This window comes from Argiope bruennichi, chromosome 8 (assembly GCF_947563725.1).
Source record: "Argiope bruennichi chromosome 8, qqArgBrue1.1, whole genome shotgun sequence".
In the NCBI taxonomy this organism is placed as follows: Eukaryota; Metazoa; Arthropoda; class Arachnida; order Araneae; family Araneidae; genus Argiope; species Argiope bruennichi.
Window position 1 is genome coordinate 47,172,763 of NC_079158.1, and position 22,190 is coordinate 47,194,952.

Sequence of the window (22,190 nt, forward strand, 5' to 3'; positions counted from 1 at the left end):
CAAATAGGTTAAGGGGTTAAGTAGCCGTCGTCATCAACCATGCATACATTGGTGCTCGGAAATGGGATGCTCACCATATTTCTTTACACTTTGTACATAAGTCATTAAAATTAAAATCTTGTGTGCTATATTTTTTTTATTAATCTTTCACGTATACCGCAAATTGCATATTATCTGATTTTTCTCGTTCCCTAATCAGGATTTTCCGACGAATGGACGACAACCACAGCGGGGACTTGAATTTCGAAGAGTTCGTGAAAGGAATCCGAGACACGGGTCTCAACGTGACGGACGAGGAGGCGGAGCAAATTTTCAAACACTTCGACAAGGACGACTCCGGGACTCTCAAATACGACGAATTCTTGCGGGCAGTTAGAGTAAGTTTGGAAGGAACAGAATAAAAATTTCATCCATACTCTGCTTGATGTGAATAGCAACTGATACCTTTATATTATATTATAACTACTATTATCATTTTCAATTTTCTTTATTTCTACGAATGTAAACTTTCCCACATCTATTCAGATCGAATTTCCGATTAGACAAATTAGATAGCTACCTAGAGCCGTTAGGGCCCTTACAGTTCTCTTAAAGTGTATATATATACACACATATATATATGTATATATACACATTTATATATATGTGTGTGTGTGTGTGTGTGTGTGTGTATTAACAGTTGCGTGGCCGAATAGAAGTTTTGAACTTCGAGTGGTCAGAAATACGTCAGTTGTTTACATCACGACACAAGTACAGAAGAGCAAAAGAGAGGGAAATTTTCCCTATTGTTGTTGCTGCTGCTGCTTATTCCCCTTGGTCTGAGGGTAAGGGCCCCTGAGCACCCGAAGGCAGAAGTCAGACTTTAGATCATATGAAGATGACACTCACACACTCTCTTACACAACCCCTTTTTACATGGGGGCTCTTTCACACACCTCACAGATAGAATACAGGGGAGAACAACCATGCCCGAACCAGGACTCGAATCTGGGACGCCCAGATCAAGGGAAAACAGCGCTCGCTATCCCTGGACCAGGGCACCAGCAAAAACTTACCCTTAGATGGTTTTTACATTGAGATTTTTATAGGGATTTCTTTGACAGGTGTAGATTTAAGATAGGGAAATTTAGGTATCTTTAAATGTTGAATTAAATTGCTAACATTAAAGATTTTTTTCCCTTCACTCAGAGCGTGAGATTTTGTTGAATTTACAGTTTTCTAGAGCGAGTGTTAAAAGTAATTAAATAAAGGGTGGAATTAGGTCAGGAAATAAGAGAACATTTTAGAATGAAGTTAATATGGGCTAAATTAAGATAAAAATTAAGAAGTTAATTAGGATTTAATTTAGATTAAGAGACATCATTACACATATTAGCGGAATGTACGATTCGCAAAGCAGCATAGTTTTTTAAACAACATATATAACAACATAAAAAAATTTGCTGCACAGGGGATGAAATCAATGCAGATCGCAAAAGGAATTTTTCTATAGACAGTATTGGACAATTAAGTGAAATGATAGGTCTTCACCTCGAATACTATAACACAGCAAAGCTATAGAAACTGAAAGAGACATAGACCAAAATTATACAGAGATAAATCTGAGATACAAAAATGTAATGCAAAAATAAATTATAATAAAATAATATAAATACAAACATAAGTTCACATTATAATAAGGTTTAAAAGGATAGTAAAGAAAGTAGATAATAAAAAGGACTTATTGAATTTTTTGCATTGGCGGAAGTCGGTTAACATATTTTCGCTCTTTATGTTTAAAAATTCACTTTTTTATTGAAATACAGCGAATTTTTTTATTGAGGCATTAAGAAAACACCTTTAAGACAGATAAATTATGAAAAATATTTGGTAGTACTCACACATTTCTGATATTGAATGATTCTACTTATTTTATTTACATTTTAATTAAACACTTTCTCATCTCGTTCAGCATTGTAATGAATTCTATCATTTCCATTTTTATATAAATCTGAAGTAATCGGTAATCTCGCAATACTGTAAACTGTCTATTATAACCAACTGTAAAGGAGAATCTGCCGAGCTTGTTATAGGACGAAAGACTGCATGAAATTACAAATCATTATAAAACCAAGTGCAATTAGATATTATAAGACGTACACAGTTTCCGTTTTCATGCGTCAGTAGCGCCACTTGAATTGCGTTAGTAAAATGAGTGGAATAAGAGAAAAGCTCCAAGAACAAAGAAAATTAAATGCCTCTCACTTTACTCAGAGAATCACGTAGATCAAACTATGAATAAAATATTTAAGTAAAATTGCATGCATCCAGTATTTCCGGTAAATCAGATGGTTACAAAAGACAGCTAATCTGTCGTATAAAAGCATGTCTTTCTGTGTGTGTCTGCGGTGTCCAGACTAATCTAGCACTTACAGCCATCTCTTTGGCAATTTAATGCACCTCGAAGCTCCAGTTTCAATATATTTGTATAAATATATATAATATAATATATACAATTTATATTATATTTTCCGTTGCTTTGGTTGATTTGTCGCACATATTCGTCAGCAACATCGTTTCTCATGATTGTACAAAAAAAGAAAAATAATGCACCGTCCAAGAAAACAATAATTTAAACTTGCTTTGTATCTTTTACTTAGTTTACTAAATTTTTTAGAAATTTTAAAAGTTAGAAAATAATTATTTTCTCCGCAAAATTTCAAGAAATGAATGTTGACACCTAACACTGTACTCTTGTCAACTTTGAAGTTATTGTTTAAACATTTCACTTCGAACATTACAAGACCGGTCAAAATACCTTTTTTCCTGGGTGATTCATTCCTGCAGAGATTTTCTGATCCATGGTAGGAAATGTAGATAAACGGGGGGGGGGGCGAGTCTCACTTCCTACTGATTTATCAAGAATCCATATATAAAAATCAAAAATCGTCAAAATTAATTTTATGCAATTTATTTTCCTACAGCATCGTTTATAACAGATATTTCCAGTTATTTGTTTCTATTTTTACACTCTATAATTCATCTGATTACATTTTCATTATGAAGAAATATTCGCAAATTCGTTTTATTTCATTTTCATAATGTATTTCATATTATTGTGGTTTTTATATCGCTGGCATTCATCATGTCATTTGTTAGCTGGTTCTACTACTTTTCAGTAAATGAAATATTAGGTGAATATTTGCTTCATTTTCAGATAATCACATTATAAAATATGAAAATTGTATACAATGAAAGAATATAATTTACAATAGATTTGTAAAAGTTTTGCTCAATGTATTTCATACTTCTAGTTATTTATGAGTTTCATAAAAGCTTCAAATTGTGAAACTATAGGTATTATTATTAAACCGTCAACAATTATGATTAAATCTAATCTTTAGAGTAGATATGTTCAAGGAATGAGATTACAGAAAGTCTGATGCAATTAAAATAACTACTTTTTTTTTCAGTTTATATTCAATAAACACAATCACTTGTTGCTACAATACAGTTAATACTTTGGAATGCTACAAAGCAAATGGGATGTAAATATTTAAAAGGAATCATCAGAATTTTTATTTTTAATTACAATAGCTCAAAACTATGCAAATTTTATTAATTTTAAATTAATTAGATTTAAACTTATTTTTTATGTTTACTTATCTATGCATTAATTAGAACTTATCCCTTGCAACATGATTACAAATCCCTGAAGATTCGATGAAGACAAGATGATTAACATTGAATAGACGATGTAGTTTTCAGTTTCATAGAACGGTTATGTTATTTCTGTTTTTTTGAAAACTGGAAACAATTTTTCAAGCATGTATTTTCTACTCAAAAAAGATGTTTATACATATTTCTAATGCGGGAAATTTTTCAACCATGGTGTATAAACCAAAATTTATAAATCTATTTGAAAACATTCATTTTCATAACATGACTTGCTTACATAAAAATTCCAGTAATTTCAAAAAATGTCAACTTTTAAACTATTTTCTGTAGACAGAAAACCCTGCTAATAAAGAAAGAAAAAAATACCTGTTATAATTCACTGTAATGCATGAATAATTATACCGGTAAGGGTAAAAAAGGGGATACTTGGGGTGGGAAGTTGATTTTGCATAGTTGGTTGACGTGCTCCCTTGCTATATTTTTAGTAAACACTCAAGCATACGACAGAAACTGTCTGGCCAGTTTCGGAGCTTCACATTGAAATCGGTTCGTGGCACGGAATATTTCATTTTCTATTATTATTTCTACGTATATAAATAACCGAAGAATTTTTTTAAGCCTGCTCAAATGGGCTTCAAATCAAAGGATTGGTGGAGGTTAAAATCCTCTAAATTAAGGTTTGTTCCCGTGAAGCCGGTTTTACCTATTGGTGAGTTTAGAAATTCTTACTAATAACAAAGGAGACGCGTGTATAAGTGTTGGGAGAATCATCTGGCGTAGAAGTATCGGGTATCTGTACAAATATACTTTGGAGAGTAAGAATATGCATTTGAGGACGAGTTTTTTTAAAATTTTAATTAATTCAAAAATTAAGTGAGATTTTAAAGTTTTTTGGGGATTACTTCCAAAAATAATATTACTCAAAGAATTTTTACATGTGTTAAAATTCAAAAAATTATGTTTTTAATTATATCAATATAATCGTGTAACTTTTTTTTAAAACTTCGAGAATTTTTCGAGCACAATTTTTAGCATAAATTTCATTAATACATTTCATTGTTGCTATAGAATTCAAACGTTTTCCATCGGTTAACCAAATATTTCATTGCTGCACCAAATACTTCATTTTTCATAGTTGAAAGATAAAAAGAAAAAAAAAGGCAAAATTCTTATTTTCTTAGCAGTTAACAAGAAAAAATAAAAAAATGAAATTATAGTATTGCGAAAGGCAATATAAATTTAGAATATATATATGCATTATGATGCTAAGTATGATGATTTCATTTGAAAGGTTGGTTTCCAGAAAAAATCAACGTTAGACTTATAAAATAATTTAATTTTAATATCTATCAGAATATTCTGTGAAGGAAATCATAAGCCAACCATCATCTGAACCATCTGGTCGCCAAAGGTGATTAGCGAAGTAATAAAGTAAAGTGAAATTTTTTTAACAATTTTTTTGTATTTTTATTATAATACCATAAGTTAAAAATTTCATTTTAATATTTAGAGTTGGTTTTATATAATTTTCTAAAAAAATATTATTTAATTTAGAAAACTGTTACTTAAATATTGAAAACTAATATGAATATTTCTGAATGTAATAAAAATATTTCTCTAGGAATAATTCACTTTAAAGTTATAATCTTTCTGATTTCATAATAACTAATATTTAGAAGAATATATATGGAAAAGGGTTATGTGGTTTTTTTAAGGATTAATGAAATAAAATTTAGATGGGGAAAAAAACTACATTTCTGATTTTTTTTTTTTATACAATTGAGCTACAATAAATTATTTAGTATTAAATTTTCCTTCAATGTAACTTCTCTGTGTTTATAGTGATTTTCTCTTTAAATATTTTTATTTATTCATTCTGGAAATTTTTCGATGTGTTGTGTCTTAGTTTCTGGCTTAGAGGATAGTGGGTGAAAGACCTGAATATTATCTGATACATTAAGTATGTTGCATATAAAAACTGTCAAAGTAAGGAATTAATTTAATGTTTACATTGTTCTTCTGATAAAAAGTGAAAATTATTGTCCTATTTGCTTTCGTAACTTTTCCAAATTGTATATAAATCTAACGAATTTTAAAGATAATTAGTACTTTAAAGAAATAAAATGGCCACGCAGACAGTATATTCAGAATGCATATATATACATGTGTGTATGCGTGTGTCTCTGATAACAGGATTATTAAACGAGTTTCCTTCTTTTGCTTCTTCTTTTTTTTTTTTTTAAATCATATTTTAAAATAATTTTGTAAGCATAAAAAAACTTGACCGTGTGAAAAATGTTTAACAAACTTTATGAGACCATAATTCACCGTAATAATCTGACTATGTGTCTTGAATGTTCTTTACTGTGAAATAGTGAAGACATCATTTGAGATTATTTTTTTCATTTTCCTCATAATAACTGCCAATTAAAATGCTATAAATGCAAAAAAAAAAATTCCGCGAGGCGGTTACACAACCATTGTTTATTAAAAACATACAGCTATAACATAAATTTAAATCACTTTCACATGGAGGGACACTGCGAATAAATGAATAAAACGTTGCTATATAAGTAATATTAGTCTCGATTTTTATTTTATATAGAAATGGCGTGGGTGCGAGTAGCCTCCATTCCAATGATGGGAATTATTTCCTGCTAGGGCGGTTAGACCATGGCCGATGAAGTTTGCCTGCATTTTTACTGTGATCATTATGTCTTCACCTTCATTTTTCGCCTATGATATAACGACTATCATTCAATTAAACCCAGGATTCTTTGGTAGGGCAATGACAACTCTTTCATGGTTAAAATTTCAGTTAATAATATAGCATGCAGCCAAGGTACAAACGCGTGATCACAAAATTTTATAGTTTGTATAAATGAATAATATTTTATTAGTTTAGATTTGTTGTAAACGAAAATATAATAGGGCGAAAATCTAAATTTTTTCGATACCCAAAAGGCATTGCAAATTTTATAAACCCAAAGAAACAAGCTTAAAACGTCTTCACTGGTGAATAGTCTCAAACATGAAAATGAACGTTTAGCATAAAATGTCACTAAAGATGGAAAATACAATTTTGCATATCAGACCGAACTAATTTAGATAGAAAATACTGAGCAGCAATTTTAACTGAACATTAATCAAATGAAAATCAATGTAATAAAATTTATGCGTCTTATACTGACTAGCGCCCTTTATGAACGAACTCGAAAAAGATCAGAACGAAGAACGGCATGATGGAGTGATGTGAAAATGGTGTTGTGTGGTAAACAGTGTCTGTGATGTGTTTCAAGGAATATGGCCTCCTGTTAACAAATTTAAATGCTGAAACCACTTTGTATCTTTATATATGTGTATGTGATGTGTGCAATTAATTACCTATTAAAAGTATTGCACTAAAAGGTTGTTGACCATCATTGCTCTTAAGAGACGTCACAACCTAATAAATGGTGCCAGCCGTCGGATTCCATAAATTATAAAAAAAATTGAAGACCCACGTATGGATTATCTTCAAAGTTGTGTTTCGGCTAAATGGTTGAGTACCAAAAATTTTCGTACTGAGGCAAAACCAAAACGAAATAACATCGTTTGCTTCATATTCTTGTTCTAAAAAAAAAAAGAATTGGGATATGTCAATTCCTAACAAAAATTAATTTTCAAACTATGCAAAAGAAATAATTTTGAAGTACTAGTTGTTATTTCGAATTGAATAAAATATTATTAATTTATGTAAAAGTGATATGAATTGTAAATTGATTGTATTTTGTTTTGTGAAAAATTTCGAAGTACTTATTTTCTGTTTGTACGCCAGTACACATTTTGGAAGGTCACTTTCAAGTTATTTTATAAACTAACACGTCAGTGTTGTTAGAAATTTAGTACTTCTGAAATAGAATTGTACGTCAGTGCAAAGTACAATAACAAAATAAATCATAATATATATTATATAAATCATAATATATATTATTTTTTAAGTAGTCAGTTCTTTGGTAAAGTTAGTTTGTATTTCAATTAATATAAATTAGTGTTAATTGAAAGATCACTTTCAGAATTATATATATATGTACGCCAGTGCTTTGTAAATGTTACTATAGTATTGAATTGTCAATTTAGAAATATATATATTGAGTACGCCAATACCATTGAAAAATTAAAATAATATTAAAACAAAAGTAGATGTACGCCAGTGCTTTGTGAAACGAAAGTATTTTGTAAAGACTAAAAGCTTATCAAGGTGTTGAAACTTTCAATTTTGCTTAGGCTTTATTTTCTTTGTACATATGTAAAAGAAGCAGTAATTTTTTATTGCTGATGGAAAAAAAAATGTGTTTTTACATATATGTTTAGTGAAAAGAGCTTTGCTTTTTTTTTTTTTTTTTTTGTAATTGTTGTTTGCGTAAATTTATTGCAATTCTAAAGAGATCATTGGACATCAGTCAAATGAATAATCCCTTCCATCACCGGAAATTGATGTTCTGAGTTTTTTTTTTTTTTTTGCTGTGAAGATACATTTAGAAATTTTTGATTTATTTCTAATAGGATGTTTTTTTTTAATATTTTGCTGCATTGTGTAATATACTGATTAAAGAGACCGTATATATTATTTTATTTTCGTATTAGTGTAAAGGGAGAAACTTTTTGTTTATATCAGTTATTGATCGAGTGAAGAAAAATATTCATACTAGAAATTGGATTGTTTTAAATAAAAGTGCTTAATTTCTCAAAACAGATAAAAAAACAATTGTGTGCAATTAATTACCTATTAAAAAATATTTCACTAAAAGGTTGTTGACCATTATTGCTTTTAAGAGACGTCACAGTCCATCAAATTTGCACGATAATTTAAAAAAAGTATGTACCTTATTTAGGTAGCTCATTTAGTATCTATTTTCAGAAGCAAAAAACTGACTATTAATATCAATATAGTCGACATTATAAGTGCTTTTAAATTGTTTGCATCAAAATAAATATGTATATTTATATCATATGTTGCTACAGATATTTTTAGACATCATTATATGTTTGTATTAATATATCGAAGTAGCAGATATCTTAGTTTTCTGTCTCTCCCCTCCCTCCTTCTGGGGAAATTTGAAGCGCTTGTCCAATTAAACTGAGCATCTACGATAATTTCAAGCAATTTCTTCGGTATTAGAAAATAAATACAATAAAATAATATTTTTAATATCTAATTAGATTTTATTTCAGTACGTGCTCCCCAAGTATCAGTGTCGTTTGATTCTAGTTATTTTATTCTTTAAGTAGAAAACTCTTTGGGAGAGCACGATCAACAAAAAAGAAAAGAAAAGATATCTTCCGATTTTTTTAACAGCAAGAATAGTTGCTAGGCAACGTTCCTTGGTATTTTATTTTACATTTTTTTTTTATTTTCATTAGAGTGAAAGACAAATATTTCAAGCCCGGCAACTATGCCTAGGCAACGACTTATCCATTATATCCGGAATTCAGTCTCATAAAGTATTTGATTTTATTTGTGAAGTTTGGCTGTGATTTTGAACTTTTATGTTTGGGCATGGAATTTTCTTTTGTTGCAGGAAAACATTTTTTGCATGATTTTCTCCAATCTCCTCTCTTTTGTATTGCGATCCAAAACCGTTTTCAGATTGCATTATGAGATATTGCAGTTTTAAATAGTCATTAAAGAAAATAAGATGGAAAAATCGATTCAATGAATATCGTTAATACCATACCATAATGCCTGCAGATGTAGATTTCACATCAGGAATTTATAATTATCTACAAGTAAAGTGCGTTAAAGTATGATACACTGAACAATTAAGAAATAAGATTGTTGCGACGCCAACGCCACCTTGTGAGTTTATTGAAACTCTCTCTGCCGATAGCTACAAAAAACTCACAAGGTGGCGTTGGCGTCGCAACATACCGCCCGCCTTGAAATATTACATTTCAAAATAATAACACTGAACATCAATACAAAATATATCACACCAAAAAAAATAATTATAATCTAATACAAATTACATTACAATATTACACAATCACTATACAATATTACACTTATTAATTTCTATTATCCATAGGTCGCTGGTTCGACTCCGGCTCGACGGACCATGTTTTCTCTCACTCAACGCTCACAACACACTGTTTATTGAAACTCTCTCTGCCGATAGCTACAAAAAACTCACAAGGTGGCGTTGGCGTCGCAACAAAGATCGTATCTTTTGAATTATAGGAATAAATTTTACTTGACAATGATTATATGATAATAACCGATCGTCTTCCTCGTTTATTTCAACCGAAAATTAGGAACTTTTAAGTATATGTAAAATAATCTTTTACATTTTAGTTTGATTGTAAATGAAAGCAAACAAGCAGTCTACTAGAAAAGGAAACAACAATTTACGGAAGATTCTCTTCATCATTTTTAATGTACAGAAGAGAAACCTGCCCTATCTTGTAACTTTTGATTTACTTCTGTCACTTAATTTATTAAAATAAACTCGTCTGAAAAATCACACCCGGCACTTCGTCATAGCCAAGCTATATTCATAGCTGTATCATTTGTTTTTATTATTTAGTAATTTTTTTTTAAAGTTTTCGCAGGATGTTGTGATTTTTCTCCTTTTCCAAATGGCGCAATGGATTGTCTTTTTATTAAAATGGAAAATGCGGTAGTTGTTTTATGTAGCAGCCTATGGAAACAAAGGTGGACAGACACTGGTGTAGTCTCTCAATTTACACCCATAATAGTCTTTTTATTATAAATTAGCCGCATTTAGTGACCAACTTATTCACATGAGTATTGATTATTTCATTCAATTAAATCTTTTCCGCATAACTTGATGTTCACGATTCCCTAAACAATCTGTTTTTAAGTTTTATGATGAAGTATTTGTGATAGACATAAAATCTGAGTTATTTAAATATATTTGCACTTATCCAATTTATTGTACAAAGTGTATTAAAGAGGCACCCCATGACGTAATAGTACCATTAAGAACTTGAGTATTTGGATAATCATTTCAAACTGCTCGTTGTCATTTGCGGTAATGTATTTTCACTTTTTGATTCCTAATGTAAACTGATCGCACTATAAAATAGTACCCTCCTTCTTTAGCTTTCAACAGTGAAAGAAAATCTCGGGATTAATTATTTTCTGTAATGCTGAAATCAAGTTTGAATTGCAGTGCAACAATGCAATCTATTTCTGGATATTAAATATGAAACAATGCATTGCATTATTATTCAATTTAAAAAGAACTTTTAAATTCTGTAATTTTGTATAAATAAATTTTGTTTAATTATATTTTAGGGAGTTATTACGGTAAAATGACAATTGATCTAGTTTACTTTTTGATTAGTTAAAATTTGAAAAAAAATCATTCTGAGATGCATATTCCCACCCTCCGAAGTACATTTGTACCAGATTTGATAACTCGAAGTCAAATGGTTTGTTTTATACACTGCCAAATGTCAACGCATGCACACATATTCTCCTTTATTATCAGTAAAAATATGTCTTTAGTCGTATGTTATATGAAAGAGCGAAATGCAATTAAATCTGACAAGCTTTGATTCAAGCCTGTCTTTTAATTTGTCAGATTCATCTGATACCTCGTGATTTTTAGTAACATCGCCAACTCGTTAGAGTCATAGTGTATTCGTATTCGTGTTGTTTATTTTTAGTAGATTTTAAATGTTTTAGCGAGGAGGAAATCTAAAACCTCTCTTCTACACCTTTAAATATATAGCCTCTTTATTCTAATTAAATATATACTCTTTATTCTTTTTATTCTAAATTCTTGAAAATTCCTTAATATGAAATAGAAAGATAAGAGGCATCCTAATTATTGACTTACTTAGAACTCCATTTAAAACCACGTTTGTTAGCGTAACGTAACGATATCTTGTTTTCGAAAAAAGTATTCTTAAAGAAATGTATTTTTAACTCAGCAGTAAAACTAAGTATTACTTTATCAAATGTACTTAACTATGAATGAAATGGAATGGATAACAAACTCGAAGTAAGTCGATCGATAGAAATCTTCTTTTTTTCATTATTGTATCTATCTGAAAGAAATGACAACAGCGACTGTCGTGTCGTTATTTAAACGAAAAGTGATGTGTCAGATATCGTGTAAGTACTCTGCGAATTTATGTTTTTGTATCACGAACAATGAACTAAAAAAAAAAAAGAAAATAAAAAGGGTTTTTTCCACGGTCAGTCAAAGAAGGTCACTATCATTTGTAATGAGAATATTTTAGAGTATGAGTGTGTATGCATGTTCAAGACAATGCTTTTTTTAAATCTATAATGAATGCCAAGATACGTCCACAATTTAATGTTTAATACGAAAAACATTTAATTTTAATAGAATAATTGGATTAAAATTCTTACATTCATGCCTTTTCTTTTCTTTTCAATGGAGCTGTGAAAATGAAAAGAATGCAATAGAAGTATTTGTTCCTATGTTCAATTAGTTTCATGCATTTGAAAAGAGACTTGTTAAATAGCATTTTGATGTGTTTCAAAACATTTCTTTTGAAATCGTGATTAAAAAATTTATTACTACTTATCGATACGTTTTATCATTTTCCAATGAAATTTCATCATAGTGAAATCACTGATTAGAGATTGCGAATAAATCGGAAAGTAAAAAAAGAAAAACATAATACATAATCCCAAACCGTTTGACCAACAGCTACCAAATTTGGCACATATGTATATACCTTGAAATGTGCTTATCGAAGCGATTTTTCTTGGAAATTTTAATTAGAATTTTAATTAACAAAAAATCAACTAGAATTTTGTCGTTTTTCCGTAATAACTTCTGAAAATGCTATTACACAATAATAAATTTTATGCCATTTTTAAATTTTAAAACGATTCTTTTTAATGATGCCAATTTAAATGCCATGTAAATTTTTCCTAACTTTTGGTATTTTTAAAAATGTGTATACATTTTTCGCCCAATTTCCAATAAAAAAAAGAAGAGAAAAAGGGGAAGGGAGAAGATTACATTGTTTCTTTAAATTCAAACCGTTTTCATCGTCAAATACTTTATTGCGTGATTTTCTTCCTTAGTTAAAAGCTAAAGAAGGATTCTGTTAAATAACTGTGTAGTTTACAATTCACAAGATAGGTGAACTGGTTATATTTTTGATAGCGATATACTGTAATGAGACAAATCTCCATTAGAAAGATATTCAAGTATACAATGAACAGGGCATATATAAGATAATTAATGTAGCACATTTTAATACTTGGCAATTTCATAGTATCATAGATATATCCAAACGATTTAACTAAAATAAAATACAATTAATATCTTCGACGAAACAGCTGGTCGTCAAAGGTAATTAATTCAGTAAATAAAAATAGTGAAGTAAATTATGTATGATAGATAATTCGAACGAAAGAGAAGAAGGAAACATCCGATTAAACGATTATAAAACAGAACTTTTATTTTAAATTTGATTCAATTCACACTCTAATATTGTTATTTTTGATAAAGTAATGTAATTCGAGCCATCAGCTCGTCGAATGAAAAGTAAGTTTGTAGCAGGTGTTGTAAACTTATCAATGATTATTTCATCAAAAAGAAATTTTAAATTTGTGTTGTATATTTAAATTCATCAATTTTATTTTAAAGTATTAATCTTTTTTTAATTCTAAATTTTTATGGCTTTTCCGTTTGGAAAAAAAAAAATAGCCACATTTTTTAAAAATATCTTATTTCTACAAACAACTATAATCTATGATTCCTTCATTTTTTCATTTTCAGTATTATTATGAGCTTATTTCAAGAAATGATAACTGAAATCGACAGCTTTGATGCAAAGCCGAAATATTGAATTTCGTCCGTAGGATTTGATACATTTCTGAATCATCCCGATAATACATCGACAGACAAACATAATTCAAAGAAATGGTTTTGGGCAATCCCTCCTCCCTCTTTTTTTGGAGGTCTTAAATGTGGAGATTCATCAAAATTTCAAGGTTAAATTTTTTTTAAGATTGCAGAAGATAAAAATTTTACATGGGGAATGCGTCTAATAGATTCTTTTACATTTTGTAAAGCCAACTTTAATGAATATTACATTATGCTTGTATGCCCAATACGTTTATACATTGAATATTAAAGTTCTGTTTCTCAATTTTTTTCTGTTTGCCCTCTATTTTTCATTGCTAAAACAGAGGGACATTGTAGTTTGTTTGACTTCTACATTCTTAAAAATTATTGTTCAAGTAATTTTTTTTTTTATAGATACACTTATTATTCTTTTTTTCTTTTATATTTGCTTATTTTCTTACAGCCCAAACTATCCCCGGCCCGATTATCTCTAATAGAAAAAGCCTTCGAAAAGGTGGATAAGTCAGGTGACGGCAAGATCACTTATGAGGATTTGAAAGGAATCTATTCTGTTCAACACCATCCAGAATACTTGAATGGGCAGGCAACTGAAAAGCAACTTCTCAGCAGGTTTCTGAAAAATTTCGAAGAGAATGGAGTCGTCGACGGTGTTGTAAGTATTAGAACTATAATTTAACATTACATTTTTAAATCTTTTATTTTTAAGTATTACTATAAGAAAAATTATTGATAATGACACATCAGTTCACTTTCCAGAAGAATGAAATATTGTGGAACATGAATAATTCGAATTCGTCAGTATTTAAATTTTTCTTTGGTCCCTTGAATTTCCTACTAATAAAAATGCTAAAAATATAGTTTGCAACTCGATTTCATTTATTCGAAATCAAAATTGATAATCTTGAAAAATTGCTTTTTCTTCCCGAATCGTGTTCATTTGTTAAATATTCTTTTCCTTTGTATCCTCGGTGATCGTAATAATTTTTAAAGAACTGTTGTAAAAAATATTTAATATTGTTATAAACTTGTTATATAATATATTTAATAAAAATAAGAAGTAAAAATATTTCACTCTTCTTTAAAAAAAAAAACTTAAAAACTTAGAAATGAATTATATTACTTTTTAAAGTTTATTGTATGAATGTTTTTGCTCTATTGAAATTTATGTATGCTGTTTTTTAAAATTAACTACTCAGTTTTATAAATTATTACATCTAATGGTAAACATTTTAACTATAATTACTATTATTTTATTTAATGTACAGACAGTAAGTAATTTTGACAATTATTATTTGTTGAAGCTGTTAAATGATTAGAATTTATCTTATTGCTATTTTCATTTCAAAAATTGTCTTTTATTATTGCCGAATTACCAACTCCCACTGTAATTCGAAAATTAATCTCAAGATATATATTGAACAGTATTATACGTTTAAACGATTTTTAAAATTAATTTTTTAGTGATTACATATAAAAGTTCGTAATTCTATTGCGGATATTTATCTTAACTTTCTTTTATTTTGTATTTATTACACATTTAAAAAAAAAAATTTCAATTTTAACATTTTTAATTATTTTTTAAAACCTTAATCAGTGCTCAAAGATATAGTATAGTGTTGTATTTTTGACAGAAGAGTGTCATACTTTTGACCTGCAATTATTATAGCACAAATATAAATGAGAAAGGGGATTTTATTCATATAAAATGTTAAGATAATTATTGTTGATAAAGTTTCAAATTTTTGATCATAAAAAAATTATTTAAAAGAGTTCGTAGTTTTTAAAAGGTTTGTTCCTTTAAAATATATTTATTATGTTACTATTTAATGAATGAGAAATTTTTAACTGAACTTTATAATGTAAAAAAAATTATCATTATATCCAAAATTCATCTTTATCTTAATCTTTTATTTTTTCTTTTTTTAAGCATCAGAGTTTCTTTTGAATTCCTTTCTATTGTTTTTTTTTTTAATTTTGGGCGCATCATCTAATTTAAAAACCTGTAGGGCTGGTTTTTTTAATTATTGTGGATAACCTTTGATTTAACTTTTGTAATTCCTTATTTGTTCTATTCTTCGCTGAATCTTGGGGAAAGGCCATATAATCAGAAAGATATCAGATGCTATACACCGAGTTTATGTCAAGCTCTGTGTTAATAGTTGAATCATACAAGAAACATAGATGAATCATCGATTTATCAATTACAGATGAAGGCAGTAACTCGCCCTTAATAAAAACATTCTTATTAAAGAATACAAAATTTATAAACTATAATTCTTCCAGTTATTATTAGAGACCAATTTAATTATATAATATATGTTAACACATTTATGTGTATTAATTAGGGTTAACATTCAACTGATCATTGCCTGGTTGTAATAGTTTTAAAAGGGCCAAATACATCCCAGTCCGATGGTTGCCTTCGATTATTGCTCTGAAGATGAAAAATCATGATAATCAAACCATTTTTTTTTTTTTTTGTCCTTTCAACAATAGTAATAATTGATGAGTTTCGTAGTTGTCAAGCAGTAACAGTGCAGCTGTTTCAGAACTTGGTAGAATATTACTGATAATGCACTTAAAAAAATCGAATAAAAGTATTTTTTTTTTGAAGTAGTCAGGAAATTGAAAAACAATCTAAAAGTCGGAAAGTTATCTCGTAAGAAAAGAGCCTTAGATAAAAAGAAATCTAAAGGCTTAACTCCTTAGAATTAAGATGTTACTTAATATCATGTATCAAATAATAGAATGAAAGATACTTAGAACTGCTTTCATTAATCTTTCTTTCAAAAACAAAACTTCTAATCTATAAAGAAATCAAAAGAGAAAATGTACTTAGAGTTTCCAAAATATAATTACTTTCCTAACATGACAATGGGTTTTTTTAAGAAAAGAAAGGAAATATGTTACTATAGGTTATAAAACCAAATGGCAAATGAAGATGGCACGAATTAATTATCATTTTCCTTACAGTGTGAGGAAATGATCTTGGTTGAAGTATCCCTAATTTCCTTTTAACAAGAAATAGTGTATCTCTTACCAGGTCAAATTTAAGTCTCTATACCTCACTTTTGTTATGGAATAGAAAATTCAGAGTTTGCAAAAATCGAAATTGAATTGAATTTAAAATTCTATCTGTCTATAATACACATATCTTAATGTCATTTCTTAATTGTATCAAAATATACTATGAGACAAAATGCTATATTTGCAATACTTATTTTTTAATAATGAATTCTGATAAATATTTTTATAAATAAATATTCTTTTCTTTAAAATATCAACTAATTAAATCAAGTAATTTGTTGTTAATAATTGTACTAAACACTAAAACTTTCTTATTTTATTGCCCATTGAGATCACAGATAGAAGTGGTCTAAAGTACAACATTCTCCCCTATATTTATTCTTCTATGTTAACGTTGTTCATAGGATATAAGTTTTTAAATTCATATGCTTTTAAAATAGAGTCAGTTATACCTTCAGTCATTTGCAAGAAGTTTCCTTGGTTATTAAATGCATTTAATGGTTTCTGTTACATTTAGACTTGTTGTGTTAATGCGTCAACAAAAATAAAATGCAGACAAGCTTACTATAAAACTAAATCTTATTACATTATAGATAATATTATCAAATTTACATCAACTTATTTTTATTCAAAATTCTAGCATCGTTTTTAATACAACAAATTAAAAGTTCCAAAAGTATCACTGTTGCCAATCTGAATTTCACAACTATTTACAAAATAAAATTTATAATTATTAAAATAATCGTTAGCTACTTTTAAATAAAATATTTACGATTTATGTCGCAACAGACTTATAGGTACTATATTTATTAGATCTTTAATAACTAAGTAGCTTTTATCGACATTAAATAATAAACACCTCATCTTCCAAAATTACCCAAACCATCGTTATGTGGTTAAATAGATAACCAATAGATAGTAATTGAGTTTCCTTTAATTTTGTATTAATTATCAATAAAATTAATACTTTATTTGTAAATTTTGGCTACATTTTATACTTCATTAAAACAATCGTTATAATGGAAATAAATATGATAACTAATATAACTTGCTACAAAGCAAAATAATAATAATAATGTTTGGTAGGAAGATAAACTTTCGAATGAATAAGAGAAATAAAATAATTATACTGTAAGTTGCTATTCAATACTGCTTCTATATTTTTCATGCTATTCGAAGTCATTCTTGTTATAACGTGATACGGGACTCACTATTTCATTGGATTTTATTTTTATTATAATGTTATTTGTTACTGCAAAATTTGTGCTGCTAAAATGTTTCCAATTTTAGCTATTAAATTAAATACAAGAAATACAAGAAATAATAATACTTTCATCAAATTTTAGTTGTTATCAAAAAATTTAAAAATGCATCTTTGATTGGTGACATATAAATTGTTTAGTACAATACTTTTATAAATGAATTTCAAACAATGTTTGTCATGTTTGTACTTCAATTCTAGGCTTGATCTTTCAGTAAGGAATGAATATCCTTGGAAAAAAAATCAATTTTATGAGTTTTATTTAAAATTAGTTGTAAGTACTGTAATCAATAATATTAGTTTTGTAATTATTTCAAAACAAAATGTTTTAAATTAGTGTCAATCAACTAATTGTAAGTATTGTCTTTAAGATGTGCTCTAATCTTCACTTTTGAAAATTCGCAAATTATAATATGTATGTTAATTTTTCCAAAAAAAAAATAAATAAACTGCGAATATCTTTCAATATTTTTAGAGTAATTTTAAGCGTTCTTTATGCTTTATGTTTAAATGTTAGGATACTATTTTGCATCTCAAAAACAATCTTTTATTAAGTAATGTTATATGAAAGTCTATTGTCATTTGCAAAATTTATACAATTTTTTTACGTATTAATAAAGATATTTCATATTGAAATTTACAATACAGTAAACTCTCAATAATCATTGGATGGATTATCTACGGTCTTTTCTTACCCCATCCCCTCTTTTGGGTTCTATATTGAGGCTCAAGACTATATATCATTCATTCAATGAGAAAATATTTTTTTTTAAATTGTCATTATGAATTTAAAAAAGGAAAAGGAAATTAACAGCTGTTTTTTTCTTCTTTCTTTTTTTCAAAAAAATAAACCAACAAATTTTACAAAGTTATAATTACATGTGTAAAACACTTTTTGTAAAGAAAAATTATTTAAACGCATTTTCTTTTTAATTTGTGTGTGTGTGTGTTTTAAGGGAGTAGGAGAGAATGAGGGGCATTTTGTGAATTACCAATATTGCCGCATCGCTAACTTCCGCGGATAATCGAGAATGTTTTGCATATAAGTGGTCTGAAAAAAGGAACAATTAATATTTTACAATTAATGCCCTCTTCACCAATTTTAGTTTCAACAAAAACAGAAAGCTCATATGAAATTAATAGTTTTTAAAAGATCTTATTTTTTTATACCAAAAATAACTCTTGAAATGAAAAGTTTACTTGATTAATCATCTTTTACAAACATAAATGGGATTTTTAAAACATTGTTGTGAGAAAATTCATTGAAGTAATCGTTTACTTATTACTTCATTTTATTTTCAAAATGAACTTATTCATTGTAGTTGCAATTTCGGCATTTCATTGCGCTCGTAGTTTCGGATATTTGATTGAATTAAAATTTTCATTTTGCTTAAACGTTTCTAGTATTTTAATTAGTTCATTTTAACGAGGTTTCGAGACTGGAAGAGAATTATTATTCCAGAAGTTACTAAAATTTCATTTTAATACGTATTTCAAATGCCAGAGAAATTAAATCGATTAAATATCGTCTCCTGTTTATATAAAGCTTGAATATTTCCATAATTTGTGATTTATAAATGTATTTTTGAAAAGCTGTTTTAATTTTTTTTATTGATAAAATTCTGAACAAAGAAAGTGTATAAATTTGGGAAGTACTGAAGATATTTCAAATGAAATTTAGTAGTTAAACTTTAAAAATTTCTAAAGGTATTTTGAATTGAAATCGGAGTTATGTTTAAATCTGATAATTTTCAAAACTTTGACATGAAATATAGCTTTAAAATGGGTATTTTCTCATCAATTTTCATATTTCAATGCAATCAGTAGATATGATACTGCGATTTATATGAAGAATTAGTAAATGTATATCATTCTCTTAACACACTGAATGCAAACATATATAAATACTCACTATATTTATATTCATTTGGATACAAAAAATACCCGATTAATATGATAATTTAAAAATTAAAATAAGCAATGCAGCCTCCTAAATGACGATGCTAATTCGTGTCTAAAATTCGCATATCTGCACAAAATCATAATATATATATATATATATATATATATATATATATATATATATATATATATATATATATATATATATATATATATATATATATATATATATATATATATATTGACATTTTTGTATTATTATGAAGCATTTTTTAAAGTTTTATTTTTTATAATTCTAAATATATATTTATTTTATGATTTTTGGTCGTATATTAAGTAAAAACATTCATTCTCAAATTTTTGGTTGTATATTAAGTGGAGGTCGTTCTTTTAATGTAAAGCGGATGTATTGCTAATCCTTCCGTTCTGCAAATCATTTTCATTTTTTCTCATTGTTCTTTCATAGCAACTTTAAAAAAATTATATATATTATTTATTTTTGCAGGTAACGAAAGAAGAGTTTATCGATTACTACACTGGAGTGAGTGCATCTATTGATGAAGATGGTTACTTCGATCTTATGATGCGAACGTCTTGGAAATTATAATCACCCTTTTTTGGACTTTTCGAACAAAAACTGCTGAGGCTTTCTTTCATTTAAGTTCATTGTTTTTCACTTTTTTGCAGGTACTTTTGTGCTGCTCTAATCGCATCCTTTTTACAATGAAAAAGTATTTGAAATGTGAATAAATAAATATTTATTAACTGAAGATTCTGAATTTTTATTTGTGTTTTCACTATTCATAGATTTGCCATTACTTGTTAGGAACTAACAAGTAAGGACAATGGTTTTAAATTTTTTGCCAGGAGCCTTGAATATATCAATAATAAATCAAATGCTGTTTTGTACAGTGTCCATTTCCTGTTGCACTTGAGATATATAATATATCATACCTATCTTTTATATTATTATGAACCGTTTTTTTCTCTCTGATGTATCTATAAACAAAAGTTCAGTAAGAATGCTAACTAAATGAAATACGTATACACACTTGGAGCATGAATAACTATAAAATGGAGTTCCCATACAACGAAGTTCTAGTTTGCGAAAATTTCTATTTAATTAAATATTTGATAGAACTTTGATTTAAAGCAATTTTAATTATTATTTATTTTCGCTATTGCAACCGATAATTTCTGTATAGTCTAATTTTTACAACTAGTTCTTTTTTTTTTTTTTTTTTTTTTTTGAAAATTTTCGAAAAGTTTTTTTTTCCTTATTTTTTTCGAAATTGTTAACAAATCTGTCAAATTGATTGCAGTGAAAATAATAGCATCTGAAAAACAAAAGAATACTGAATAAGGTAAAAGTCGTTTAATTTTCTTCACTTTTATGAACACATTATAATTATTGAATATGCTAGGATATATGCCATTTTGAAAAGTCTTTTGAACTATAGTAAAGACATTAACAATAAGTGATGAAAATGAGAAGAATATTAAAAAAACCTTTACAAAAAGAAATTCTAACGGTATTTGCTATAATGGACCAACATTTGATGCAATATATGGATATTATAATTAAAAATAATAATAATAAATTATGTGTCTTTACAAAGCATAATAACAGGAGTTTTTTTTTTCTTTGGTTTTGATTTTTGGGTGGTTTAGGATATGTGTTAAATTCATTAAAGAGAATAAGTAAACTTTTTTTTTCTTTATTTTCTTAACTTAATTTTAAATTCCTATTTAACAATTTTTCTTTATCACAAAGTTTTTGAGGAACCATGAGACTTCATTAAATGAAGTATTTGATATTTTTACTTGCATGTTTCAATTCAGAAAAAATTTTGCAGGTCAGTTGAAGTATTTATTCATTAAACATCTGACAACAAAGTATATTCTTTATCTTTCCAGTTAGGTCCTTTAAAGAATTTTATAATTAAGATTTGATTAAGAAATTAAGAAAAAATTTGATGATTAAGAAGAATTGATTAATTAATTTAAAGAATTTTAGGAATTAATACAAAATTTAATTGCTCTTTTTTGAAATAATGGGGCACATTTTCACAGTCGTTGGTTTAAACAATATATCATCAACAATAACAAATGTATCCAAATAATTGGATAAATTGGCTGGACATTTTAAGTACAATACTGGGTAGAAAAAAAATTACTTAAAATTGGTAGCAAAAATAACTTGATCATCTGCATAAAGATGGATAAAAAAAAAGACTAAAGAAACTAAATGAGTATCAGTGAACCCGAGAGAAAAGGTTTATGTTTCGGTCAATTATCTGTAAAATTATGCTGTATTTATCTAGCTATCTATACATAGAGAGAGAGAGAGAAACGTTAAAACAATATAATGATGTATATTCCTATTAGCACAAGATATTGTACAATATTTGAACACACACGCACTATATTTATGTCGATTGCTCTCACATTATTAAAAAATCACCACACAAGAATAATTT

At 27.6% G+C, this 22,190-nt stretch overlaps 1 protein-coding gene across 2 annotated transcripts in view; it reads left to right on the forward strand.

Moving 5' to 3' along the window:
• LOC129981606 (calcyphosin-like protein) overlaps positions 1–20,480 on the forward strand; it is a 41,760-nt gene extending 21,280 nt beyond the window's left edge. For both annotated transcript variants that reach the window (XM_056092515.1, XM_056092514.1), the window contains exons 3-5: positions 200–377; positions 13,963–14,172; positions 20,216–20,480. In XM_056092515.1, the coding sequence (XP_055948490.1) occupies positions 200–377; positions 13,963–14,172; positions 20,216–20,317 (490 nt within the window). In that variant the 3' untranslated portion in view covers positions 20,318–20,480. The remainder of the gene's footprint in view (positions 1–199; positions 378–13,962; positions 14,173–20,215) is intronic.
• Positions 20,481–22,190: the final 1,710 nt, after the last annotated feature.